Source organism: Anas acuta, chromosome 5 (assembly GCF_963932015.1).
Source record: "Anas acuta chromosome 5, bAnaAcu1.1, whole genome shotgun sequence".
In the NCBI taxonomy this organism is placed as follows: Eukaryota; Metazoa; Chordata; class Aves; order Anseriformes; family Anatidae; genus Anas; species Anas acuta.
In genome coordinates this window covers 52,184,502-52,197,942 of record NC_088983.1, presented here as the reverse complement: position 1 = coordinate 52,197,942, position 13,441 = coordinate 52,184,502, and the positions used below count along the sequence as shown (strand labels likewise).

Here is a 13,441-nt window from a genome sequence, read left to right as displayed (position 1 = left end):
GAACAGCCTCTCTCTAAACTCCAGCGAGCGGCAGGACCCAGATGAGAAACGTGCCACTTCTGTCACAGCTACGCTTTCCCATCAGTATTACGGGAGTTGTTTAGAGCAGACGGAAACGTTTCTCACCGGGAGATGTGCCTACAGCACCTAGCTTAACATCTTCCTTCTCCGCTGGCAAAGGCGACCTGCAGGCAGGGCAAAGTTCAGGCAGTTTTAATGAAAAACAATTTTTCCCTCCTGTAAACTAAACAGATTTGCCTTTTTTTTTCTTCCTCTTTTTAAAGGCGGGTTATTAACCTTTAAGCAGATGGATGTACAGTAATCTTCTCGCTGGCAAGGAAGGTAACAGCCACGCAAGGTGCATCTGCTTAGGGCCAGATGGAGGCCACATGGAAAGGTGTTGCATTTAATCTGAGACAAACAAGTGTTTATTATTTGTGAAAGGATCTTCCACTTTCTCCTGCTTTTCAGTTCGTAACTTACTCGCGGGGCAGGGACAGATGCTCTGAGTTAGCGATCTGCTCCTTTTGCCGCGGCCCTGCCGAATTCCTGGATCTCATTTTACAGCGCTTTCTGCTCCCAGCCTTCTCCCCCGCCCGCCTTTGTATGAAGTGTGGCAAATGGGGGATTGTTCCCCACCGGCCCTCGGCCAGAGGCACCCAGCACTGCCTGTGCCTAGCAGGCAGCTGGGACTTGGCCCTCTCTTCCCACTTCACAACCAGGCCCACTTTTTGTTATTTCTCCTTATATGACCTTCGTCCTGCCCCCACCCACCTCATCCTCTCCATCCCCTCTCACACAACCTAGCCCCGAGCCCTGATCCAAGTTCAGAGACCTCACGAGACCACGGCCAAGTCGCATTGCTCTTGGCTCCCAGCTATTGCAGAGCTGTCGCTCTCGGCGGGACAGAACATTTCCTACTGATGCGAGTAAGCAGGCGTTTAGCATGAGGAAAGGAAATCTGAAGAAGAATTACTGGATCCTTTTCCAGACAAATGAAGACAGCAAACAGGCAACCTTGCAGGGAATACCTTTGAGCCGTGCTGCCTGCTTTCAGTCGGAAAACTCCCTGCGTGCTGCGAGCTCCATGCCACTCCACTTAATTGCATCAATTGTCGCTGTTATCCTTTAATGGGAAACATAACTCGCTTTCAAAGCGACCACAAGAAGCTGCAGACAGGGCAATCCTGAAGATCAGCAGAGGTGGGACTGCATTACAGCCATTTCCATCAGGCTGAAATTACACAGAGTGCACCAGGAATGTCTCTAAATGGCTTCAAGCCAGGACAGGCTGCAGCACGCCGGCACTGAAAGTCAAGGCCAGCAGTCCTCTGCCTTGGTACTGAGCTACCCAAGACTCCAAAGCGTGGCTGTTCTGCTAAAACACGGGCTTAGGATGCTGCTGTTCAACCCTCTTTTCACCCACACAGCTCCTCTCCATTTGCTCACCTGCAGCAACAGGTACAATGCTGGTTTATCCAAGCAGGACGACTGGGGTGCTCCGTTTGTTGCTCTGCTCAGGCACAGCAGTGGCAAGCATCAGAAAAAGAAGTTAGGCTATCCTACATACATTTGATCACACAGCACGACACACAACCAACAGATCCACAACTCAACAGCAAAGCAAAAGCGTTCCAGATGATTGTTCTGCTGAACAAATGCTCTCTCTCTCTCTATATATATATATAAACATAAATATATATATATATTTTTTTTTCAGGAGGGTGGAAGTGCCTACCTGCTAATTGGATACCTTTCAGGTGCTACAGAAAGATCCAAACTCTGTGTTCAATGTTTCTGGTTGGTTTTGACAGGAACAAAAGTTTTGGGTCCTAAAAATTTTTTTTAAGTCAATATAGGTGGAACATTTCTCTAGTTTTTATTCAGCTCAACTGTTCCAGAACAGCCTGAAGTTAGTAAGTGGACCAGCTCAGTTTATAGTAGTCATCTAAGAGGACTTTGCAAAATATTTTTTTGCTTTAAGTACGTGGAAGAAACTCTCCATGATTGCAAGAACTCCCTGTACGGCACATTTGGAGCTATATATTAGTTTATAAACATACTTTGCAGCAGTCTTAGCAAAAATTAAACTTGCAACTCTTTAAGAGTGATGAAAATAATCATACTTGCTCTGTCTTCTCTCTCAGTAAGGCATTTAAAATCCACTTTCTCATCAGCACTGTCAGTTTCGGTTTCTTTCCCGTGTTGTGCTGAAGAGTTGTGGCAGTAGCTTCCACATGAAAGGGATGGACAGGAGATCTCTGCAGTACAAATGAACCCTTTTGAGATCTTTCCTGATGCCAAGATGCCCTCTCTACCTGTGGTAAGTACACAGGGAGCCAGACACTCGTTATGGAGCTTTCAGCGTAGGGAAGAACGAGTAGGCAAGACAAAATATTGACAGGTCTTGCTGAAGTACATTGTGGATATTCGAGTTTAACAGAGATTTATGTAGCAAAACAGCCCGTCATTGCAATTCTCCTTGTAAATGCAGTCATCTTTCCTGATATATACCAGCGCGGCTCAGAAAGTGAAATACAACAAATGCTCCTTGGATTTACCTTTTAATATACCAAATGTTAAACTCTTTTGATAACATATATACAATGAAAAGTTAACAATGGTCTTAATTTAACAACTGACAACAAAACCATTCCAAATCAGTCATACAGATACATCTTACCTTTACAGATTTTGAACCAACAAAACCAAAACAAATATAAATGTAGTGGGGAAGCAGGCCGTTTTATTTTATTTATTTATTTATTTATTTTAAAACCAGTCAACCGCCCATTTTTCTCTATGGCACAGAGAAAAATTACCATGTAAGTGAGACAGGGCTATGAAAGTTAACTGTAAAGTGCTAAAAGGCAAAACATGACTGATACAGGTCACTTGGCGTTTTGAGGAAGGGGAACCCACTCAGATACTCCAGGATGCAGACACAAGGACCTGGTGCCTTTTACTGACTGGAGACCATAGACCGGGTTAGGAGGGCTGGTTAGGCTGTCCCCACCTGAAAATAATCCACCAACCATTTGAAATCCTCCACGTCTTTTAAGATGCTGGGCAAAACGTGGATTTCTGGCTTTACTGAGAAAAAAGCAAGAAATCACAGCAGCTTCACAACTTTGTGTAAGGAAGATGCTACAACTCAGTTATACTGCCAAAATATATCAGCCCCAAAAGAAAGGCTAAAATTCAAGTGACCGCTACACTTTCATAGCCACCCTTTTAAAGTGAACTTGTTAGAATAAGTGTGCTGAGCTTCTCTTGATGCCCAAGCACCAGGGCATAAAGCAACGGAAAGATTTGGAAGATTCACATGAATGAACAAACGATACTGCAAAGGAGAAATAGCAAGCAACAAACCTTCCTCGATCTTGTCGTACCCACTGTGCTGAAGCAGTTTTTGTCACTGCAAAAGCTGTCCTCCTAGCTCCCTTACACCCCCTCCCACAGCAAATTCGGAATGAAACAAAGACTACAGTGAAAAGCATTTACTAGTAATTAAACGTTCCCAGAGTTTCGGACGATACAGTTTACAGGCACATCCCAGGGGAGTTATGAAGTGAAGCATCCCCTCAGAGCTATTGTTCCAATATGATTTTCATTCACAGCACATCCACTGCGTTGGGCAATAAGATAAGTCTTAGTGGGGGTGAGACAAATAGGAGCAGATGTTTCCTGTTTCTAGCCTGACTTTCATTTGGTTTCTGTCATTGCTGCCTATCCAGCTTAGGAGAGGGGGTGAACTGTGATGCCTAACACTTGTCCTATTGTTTGGGGTTTGGCAAAATCTGAGGAATAAGGCTGCTCATAGCAGAGCAGAAAAACAGCCCATCGAGGAGGATATCCCTGTAACTGGCAGCAAGGGAGGTTTCAAAAGACAGCCAAATCACCCTTATCTGGTAACAGACGTTTTATCAGCGGAGCTGAAAAAGAGATTCTTTTCTCAGCCCAACGTGGAATCATCTTTAACATCAAAGGACAAGAGGTAATGGTCCAAGCAATTTTATTTCTATTATTGCTGCATTTAATTTTCTAATTCAGGTTAATTTCAGTATTGAGAAACAACTCCAATGCTTTTCAGAAATGTAAAGCTTCTCCAAAAGCCTTCCTAAGCAGCATGTTTCAGTGGCAGCCTGTAGCAATAGGTTCCTTAGTTAAATCACAAGCTAAGACCCAGCAGTTTTTCCAACAGTAATTTACAGGAGTTTGCAAGTGTGTGTTAGTGTCTTGTGTGTACACATATCCCTGCACATCAAAGCTTTAACTGGGAGTTTCTGTAAATTGAAGGTTTTTACAAGTCAGTACTACAACACGCTGCTTGCTGAAGAGGATTCAGATGTTAAAACTTGCCTTCACAGCTGCCGTTCCAATGTATGGCTATGATGTAGAGTTGTTACCTGGCTGTTCTGTTTTGCTAATGAAAAACAAACATGAAATATACTTCTCTGTGAAATACTCGTTTTAACACAGTCCTGGTCTCTTGCATGGACACAGCAGAAAACCTGAGATTTACGCAGAGAGAAAGGTTCTGCAGTATTTGGAGCTGCATCCTGCAGGTCTCTCTGCATTAAGAAGACCATCCTCCCAGCTGCTGTCTGTCTCAATTCACATAAAAAATAAGTAACACAAAATGTTTTGCCCTTTAAACCACGTGATAAACACAGATTTTGTATAAAAAAATTAACGTTTGTCCCACTATGCAGAAAAACAGGTTTGGTGTTCAATTAAGCCTACAATTAGCTCAAACGTTGCAGGCCCACCAATAACCCAGGAAATAAGCTCCTCCTGAAAGGAAGCACCTATACAATCCAGGCAGTTGTTTCAAATGTATGGATGCTTAGAGTATCAGAGGACTGCAGCACATTCGATAGAAGAGGTCGCTCATGCCACAGAGAGCAAGATTCAGTTTTATTCTTATTCTCCCAGGCGCACAGCCTCCTTTGGGGAGAAGTGTCTGACATTTCTGGTAGGACGCATGAATATAATCAATCCTCTGTGAGCAACAGAGAGTCAGTTGTTCAGCTTTCCATTCCACCTTTGTGCAATATAAAGGTAAGACAATATACTAAAATACAACATTAATTCCTGATTCCCGTGGGTGTAACCCACCCTAGCGTTTTTGTGTTTTTTTTTTCTTCAGGGCCTCACGTTCCTCTTAGCACCTTTTCCACCGGTGTTTTCAGCACTCAGGTTTGTGTCACAGCTGCCGTTACAAGCTGCCGATATTGGGAAAGCTCTTCAGTTTCTCAGGAAAGTCATCTTTGTACAGGACGGGGTCGGCTCGGTGCTCCACCACTTTCAGGGGCATGGTCCCGAAGACAGAGGCAAACTTATTGATGCATTCAGATCTGGTGAGAGGGAAAGCAGCATGATTAAGAACCACAATAACTAGGCTGGCTACCAGCTCCCACACCAACACAACTGGTAGGAAAACCACGCAGCAACCTCCCCTCGTGTGCTTGGAGGTATTTCAGCCATGCTGGCTACTACTCAATAAAAAAGAGAGCCTCATTGCAGAGAGAACTGAAAAGGAGCTGGTGTTCTTTGATTTATCCGTTTAATCACGGAGAAGAGCAAGGGGATGCCGGCAGCAGCACATGTGCACATGGAGGTCAAAGCTGCTCCTCTCCCTCCCCCTAGAATTCCAGTCATTCTTAGAGCGATGTACATGCTGTAAACCAGAACAGATTAACTGCCAACATGTCTCTTAAAGGGCCGCTCTTGGGTCAGTTTGGCTCATAACGACAGCTCTGCAAAATGCACGCCTTTGTGAAAGTGAAGTTCTACAAAAAGTCTCTCTCTTTTTTTTTTTTTTTCCCCAGACCTCTTCAGAAGCTCTGCCTTTTCCCACACAAAAATAATCATGCCTTAATGTATAGGTGTCCTGGTTTCAGTTAGCACAGAATTAATTTTCTTCCTAGTAGCTGGTGGAATGCTGTGTTTTGGCTTAGGATGAGAAGAGTGCTGATAACACCCCGATGCTTTAATTGTTGCAGAGCAGTGCTTACACCAAGCCAAGGACATCTCAGCCTTTTGCTCTGTCCTGCCAACGGGCAGGCTGGGGGTGCAGTAAGAGCTGGGAGGGGACAGACCCAGGACAGGTGACCCAAACTAGCCAAAGGGGTATTCCATACCATCTGACGTCATGCTAAACAATATATAGGGGTGGCTAGCTGGGGGGAAGGGGCCGGACTGCTCGGGGTTAGGCTGGGCATCGGTCAGCGAGTGGTGAGCAATTGCATTGTGCATCACTTGTTTGTACATACTATTATTACTTTCCTATTATCACCATTGTATTATTATTGTTATTATTTTTATTATTATTTTGTTATTATTATTTTCCTGTCTTATTAAACTGTCTTTATCTCAACTCACGGGCTTCACTTTCCATTTCTCTCCCCCGTCCCAGAGAGGGAGGGGGGAGGGTGAGCGAACGGCTGCGTGGTGTTTAGCTGCCAGCCGGGTTAAACCACGACAGCCTTTTTGGCGCCCAACGTGGGGCCCGAAAGGTTGAGATAACGGCAGATCTGACCAGAGTGTGTTAAACTAAAATTGGTGTAAGGATTAGACCTGCTTAATAGTCACTTGTCATGATGCTGATTGCTTTAATCTCAACTCTGCTGCGCCTGTTTTCCAAATTGAGTATTATAGTACATTATTTTCCGTATTTGCTCTCTGTCGTGTTGTTTATCCTCTCCGGGCCCTGGTTTCAGATCATTATGGTGCTGTGTGTTGTAGCAATGGCTTATGAGACGATAAGATACCTGGTCATGACTCTAACTTGTTATTTGTATTCAGTAACATCGTCGACTCTGTACTTTGGAAACAGTATCTTGGAAACTGTTAGCAATTATACCTATTGTTTTTTTCCATTAGGGAGTCAATCTGTGGAGGGGAAAGGGGAGGATATTTTTCCTTACTTGCTTACTCTCCCTTTCTCCTTCACCACCCCTGTATCCTCCTGGGTCACTCTGCCTTCCTCCTTCACCACCCTCTTATCCCCTGAGCTTGTCACAATAGCTCTCCAAGATATTGAATATTTCTGGAATACTCAGAGTACCATAGTCTTGTTGTTCTGCCTCATGAATGCACTTCAGATTCTGCTTATAGTTAAACAACTACTTGGGAAGCTCTTCCGGAGATGTGCCCGGAGGCAGGATAGTTGTGGGTGGCAGGGAGTATGGGCGGATATGGGCAGGCATCTAGAGCAGTTGGCACCCCCAGTGTGTTGGAAATTCACCCCTGAACAATGGCAAAATCCTCAAAAACTGGCAGAATGCTTGAAAAAAAGGTGTCATGATTCTGGCAGTTCTAAAGTAACACAAATCATTGTAACGTGCTGGGGCCTGGCTCATGCCTATCGAGCTGCCATTGATACTGCTATCAACTTAGTGACAGACCCTGCGGCCACTCCAAGCCCTGTGACAGATCCAACGGCCACTGTGACCCCTACGGTGGACTCGGCAGCCGCTCCAGATCCGGTTCCTGCAGCCACTCCAGATCCGGTTCCTGCAGCCGCTCCAGATCCGGTTCCTGCAGCCGCTCCAGATCCGGTTCCTGCAGCCGCTCCAGTCCCAGCTCCTGCAGCCGCTCCAGTCCCAGCTCCTGCAGCCGCCCCAGTCCCAGCTCCTGCAGCCGCTCCAGTCCCAGCTCCTGCAGCCGCTCCAGTCCCAGCTCCTGCAGCCGCCCCAGTCCCAGCTCCTGCAGCCGCTCCAGTTCCAGCTCCTGCAGCCGCCCCAGCTCCAGCTCCTGCAGCCGCTCCAGTTCCAGCTCCTGCAGCCGCTCCAGCTCCAGCTCCTGCAGCCGCTCCAGTCCCAGTTCCTGCAACTTCTCCAGTCCCAGCTCCTGAAGCTGCTCCAGTCCCAGCTCCTGCAGCCACTCCAGCTCCAGCTCCTGCAGCCGCTCCAGCTCCAGCTCCTGCAGCCGCTCCAGCTCCAGCTCCTACTGCTGCTCCAGTCCCAGCTCCTGCAACTGCTCCAGCTCCGGCAGCCGCTCCAGCTCCTGTGGCCGTGTCAGAGAAACGAGCTGTAGCAGTGCAAGTTGACCCTGCAGAGGGTATTCCAATCCCTGTAATGGGGTCAGAGAAACGAGCTGTAGCAGTGCAAGCTGCCCCTGCAGAGGGCATTCCAATCCCTGTGGCAGACCCTGTAACAAAGTCAGAGAAACGAGCAGTAGCAGTGCAAGCTGCCCCTGTAGAGAAGGTGAAAATATGGTACAGAAATTCAAGTCGTTTAGAACGCAGAGAGTCTTCTGCCAATCCAGGTAAGGCTTCTGCCAAAACTAAGTATAGAGATGACGAAGATGATGACGACGCTGGGCCATCAAGGATTCAGGAGGAGGAAGATGAGGATGCCGAAAGAGCAACAGTAACTACCCGAAGCCTAAACGAGCGCGAGCTACGAGATGTGCGAAAAGATTTTGGTCGCTGTATAGGTGAGCAGCTTGTCACCTGGCTGCTCCGGTGCTGGGACTCTGGAGCCAATTGTGTGGAATTAGACGGCAGGGAAGCCAGACGGTTGGGATCCCTTGCTCGAGACGCCGGCATTGACAAAGCAATTGCAGATGGAGCACGACCCACCAGCCTCTGGAGGCGTCTCCTCTCAGCTGTGAGGGAAAGGTATCCCTTCAAGGAAGATATTTTATGTGTACCAGGCAAGTGGACCACTATGGAGAAGGGAATCCAGTACCTGAGGGAATTAGCCGTACGGGAAGTGATTTATGAGGATCCAGACCAGACACAAACATCCAAAGATCCAGATGCAGTCAAGTGTACACGACCCATGTGGCGGAAGTTTGTACGGAGTGCACCATCATCATATGCCAGCTCATTGGCAGTAATGGCCTGGAAAGAGGATGAGGAACCCACAGTGGATGAAGCGGCTAAACAACTCCGGCAGTACGAAGAAAGTCTCTCCTCTTCCTTACAGGCCTGCGTCTCAGCTGTGGAGAAACTGTCTGAAGAGGTCCACCAACTTAAAGAGAATCTATCTTCCCCCCAACCTGAACCAACCAGTGTCCAACGACCGAAAGAGAACACCTGGGAGAAACTTTCTGAAAAGTTTCACCAACTTGAAGAGAGATTATTCTCCTCCGCACCTGTACAAAGCAGTGTCTCAGCTATCAGGGGTAGGCGTTCACCCACACAAGGAAGACGATATAGTGGGTACTCACCCCGTGCCACCCTGTGGTTTTACTTACGAGACCATGGAGAGGACATGAGGAAATGGGATGGAAAATCTACCGCGACCCTAGAGGCACGGGTACGTGAGTTGCAAAAGAAAACAATCAGGAAAAAAGGATTCTCCGAAAAGTTTGCTGCTCCAACTTCCAGCAGACAATCCTTCAAACACAGAAACGAAGAAGATTCTGACCAGGATTAGGGGGGCCCTGCCTCCAGCCAGGGGGAGGAAAGGGACAATCGAGTTTATTGGACTGTGTGGATTCGATGGCCTGGCACATCACGCGCACAGAAGTATAAGGCTTTAGTAGACACCGGTGCACAATGTACTATAATGCCATCGAGCTATAAAGGACCAGAGCCCATCTATATTTGTGGAGTGACAGGAGGATCTCAGCAGTTGACTGTATTGGAGGCTGAAGTAAGTCTGACTGGGAATGAGTGGGAAAAGCACCGCATTGTGACTGGCCCGGATGCTCCATGTATCCTTGGCATAGACTATCTTAGAAGAGGATATTGCAAGGACCCAAAAGGGTTCCGGTGGGCTTTTGGTATAGCTGCCTTAGAGACAGAGGGCATTAAACAATTATCTACCTTGCCTGGTCTCTCAGAGGACCCCTCTGTTGTGGGGTTGCTGAGGGTCGAAGAACAGCAAGTGCCAATTGCTACCACAACTGTGCACCGGCGGCAATATCGCACTAATCGAGACTCCCTGATTCCCATCCATAAGCTAATTCGTCAATTGGAGAGCCAAGGAGTGATCAGCAAGACCCATTCACCTTTCAATAGCCCCATATGGCCAGTGCGAAAGTCTAATGGCGAGTGGAGACTAACAGTGGACTATCGTGGCCTGAACGAAGTCACGCCACCACTGAGTGCTGCAGTGCCGGACATGCTGGAACTTCAGTATGAACTTGAATCGAGGGCAGCCAAGTGGTACGCCACAATTGATATCGCTAATGCATTTTTCTCCATCCCTCTAGCAGCAGAGTGCAGGCCACAATTTGCCTTCACTTGGAGGGGAGTCCAATATACTTGGAATAGGCTGCCCCAGGGGTGGAAACACAGCCCTACCATTTGCCATGGGCTGATCCAGTCTGCGCTAGAGCAGGGGGAAGCTCCTGAACACCTGCAGTACATCGATGACATTATTGTGTGGGGTGACACAGCAGAGGAAGTTTTCGAGAAAGGGAAGAAAATAGTCCAAATCCTTCTGAAAGCCGGTTTTGCCATAAAACAGAATAAAGTCAAAGGACCTGCACGAGAGATCCAGTTTTTAGGAATAAAATGGCAAGATGGACGTCGTCAAATCCCAATGGATGTGATCAACAAAATAACAGCTATGTCTCCACCAACTAACAAAAAAGAAACACAGACTTTCCTAGGTGTTGTGGGGTTTTGGAGAATGCACATCCCAAATTACAGTCTGATTGTAAACCCGCTCTACCAAGTAACCCGTAAGAAGAATGAGTTTGAATGGGGCCCTGAACAACGACAAGCCTTTGAACAAATCAAGCAGGAAATAGTCCATGCAGTAGCCCTTGGGCCAGTTCGAACAGGACCAGATGTAAAGAATGTGCTCTACACTGCAGCCGGGGAGAACGGCCCCACCTGGAGCCTCTGGCAAAAAGAACCTGGGGAAACTCGAGGTCGGCCCCTGGGGTTTTGGAGTCGGGGATACAGAGGATCTGAGGCCCGCTATACTCCAACTGAAAAGGAGATATTGGCAGCATATGAAGGAGTTCGATCTGCTTCGGAGGTGGTCGGTACTGAAGCGCAGCTCCTCCTAGCACCCCGATTGCCGGTACTAGGCTGGATGTTCAAGGGAAGGGTCCCCTCTACGCATCATGCAACTGATGCTACATGGAGCAAGTGGGTTGCACTGATTACTCAGCGGGCTCGAATAGGAAACCCCAGTCGCCCAGGAATATTGGAAGTGATCATGGACTGGCCAGAAGGCAAATACTTTGGGATATCATCAGAGGAGGAGGTGGGTCGTGCTGAAGAAGCCCCACTGTACAACCAGTTGCCAGAGAATGAAAAGAAATATGCCCTGTTCACTGATGGGTCCTGTCGTATTGTGGGGAAGCATCGGAGATGGAAGGCTGCTGTATGGAGTCCTACGCGACGAGTTGCAGAAGCTGCTGAGGGAGAAGGTGAATCGAGTCAGTTTGCAGAAGTGAAAGCCATTCAGCTGGCTTTAGACATTGCTGAACGAGAAAAATGGCCAGTTCTCTATCTCTACACCGATTCATGGATGGTAGCAAATGCCCTGTGGGGATGGTTACAGCAATGGAAGCAAAACAACTGGCAGCGTAGGGGCAAACCCATCTGGGCTGCTGCATTGTGGCAAGATATTGCTGCTCGGGTAGAGAACCTGGCTGTGAAAGTACGCCACGTAGATGCTCATGTGCCCAAGAATCGGGCTACTGAAGAACATCAAAACAACCAGCAGGTGGATCAGGCTGCTAAGATTGAAGTAGCTCAGGTGGACTTGGATTGGCAGCATAAAGGTGAATTATTTATAGCCCGATGGGCCCATGACACCTCAGGCCATCAAGGTAGAGACGCAACATACAGATGGGCTCGTGATCGAGGGGTGGACTTGACCATGGACGCTATAGCACAGGTTATTCATGACTGTGAAACATGTGCTGCAATCAAGCAAGCCAAACGGTCAAAGCCTCTTTGGTATGGAGGACGATGGCTGAAATATAAATATGGAGAGGCCTGGCAGATTGATTACATCACACTCCCTCAAACTCGCAATGGCAAGCGCCACGTACTTACAATGGTGGAAGCAACCACCGGATGGCTGGAAACATATCCTGTGCCTCATGCCACCGCCCGGAACACCATCCTGGGCCTTGAAAAGCAAGTCCTATGGCGACATGGCACCCCAGAAAGAATAGAATCAGACAATGGGACTCACTTCCGAAACAACCTTATAGACACTTGGGCCAAAGAACATGGTATTGAATGGGTGTATCACATCCCCTATCATGCACCAGCCTCCGGGAAAGTTGAACGATACAATGGCCTGTTAAAGACTACCTTGAAAGCAATGGGCGCTGGGACGTTCAAAAACTGGGATACGCATTTAGCAAAGGCCACCTGGTTAGTCAATACTAGGGGATCTACCAACCGAGCTGGACCTGCCCAATCAAACCTATTACGTACTGTAGATGGGGATAAAGTTCCTGTAGTGCATGTAAAAAATATGCTGGGTAAAACAGTCTGGGCTACTCCTGCCTCAGGAAAAGGCAAACCTATTCGTGGAATTGTTTTCGCTCAGGGACCTGGATACACTTGGTGGGTGATGCAAAAGAACGGAGAGGTCCGGTGTGTACCTCAAGGAGATTTAATACTGGGTGAGAATAGCCCATGAACTGAATTGTACCATGTTAAATAGTATATTATACTGTATGTTATCACTACCATGATTACTATAGGTGACTAATTAGAATGTATGGAAAAGAGTGTAACCTGAGCATGACATAAATGGTATGGAATAAGGGGTGGATAGATGTCCTGGTTTCAGTTAGCACAGAATTAATTTTCTTCCTAGTAGCTGGTGGAATGCTGTGTTTTGGCTTAGGATGAGAAGAGTGCTGATAACACCCCGATGCTTTAATTGTTGCAGAGCAGTGCTTACACCAAGCCAAGGACATCTCAGCCTTTTGCTCTGTCCTGCCAACGGGCAGGCTGGGGGTGCAGTAAGAGCTGGGAGGGGACAGACCCAGGACAGGTGACCCAAACTAGCCAAAGGGGTATTCCATACCATCTGACGTCATGCTAAACAATATATAGGGGTGGCTAGCTGGGGGGAAGGGGCCGGACTGCTCGGGGTTAGGCTGGGCATCGGTCAGCGAGTGGTGAGCAATTGCATTGTGCATCACTTGTTTGTACATACTATTATTACTTTCCTATTATCACCATTGTATTATTATTGTTATTATTTTTATTATTATTTTGTTATTATTATTTTCCTGTCTTATTAAACTGTCTTTATCTCAACTCACGGGCTTCACTTTCCATTTCTCTCCCCCGTCCCAGAGAGGGAGGGGGGAGGGTGAGCGAACGGCTGCGTGGTGTTTAGCTGCCAGCCGGGTTAAACCACGACAATAGGTAGCACTGATTATACTGTAACTTAAAGGTGAAGCTGAATAAAAAGCTATAAAACAAAACCAGCTAGGTTATTTTGTCTAAATCATGAGATACTGGGCAGTGAGGCCTCCCATTAGCATAAAG

At 47.2% G+C, this 13,441-nt stretch overlaps 2 protein-coding genes across 2 annotated transcripts in view; one reads left to right on the top strand and one right to left on the bottom strand.

Moving 5' to 3' along the window:
• Window positions 1-2,548: 2,548 nt before the first annotated feature.
• The window catches only part of EXT2 (exostosin glycosyltransferase 2), a 77,588-nt gene continuing 66,695 nt past the window's right edge, over window positions 2,549-13,441 (bottom strand). Inside the window, exon 14 of the mRNA XM_068684704.1 lies at window positions 2,549-5,360. Coding sequence (XP_068540805.1) covers window positions 5,222-5,360 — 139 coding nt within the window. The 3' untranslated portion in view covers window positions 2,549-5,221. The remainder of the gene's footprint in view (window positions 5,361-13,441) is intronic.
• The window catches only part of LOC137857764 (uncharacterized), a 150,423-nt gene continuing 146,506 nt past the window's right edge, over window positions 9,525-13,441 (top strand). The window contains exon 1 of the mRNA XM_068684701.1: window positions 9,525-12,175. Coding sequence (XP_068540802.1) covers window positions 9,525-12,175 — 2,651 coding nt within the window. The remainder of the gene's footprint in view (window positions 12,176-13,441) is intronic.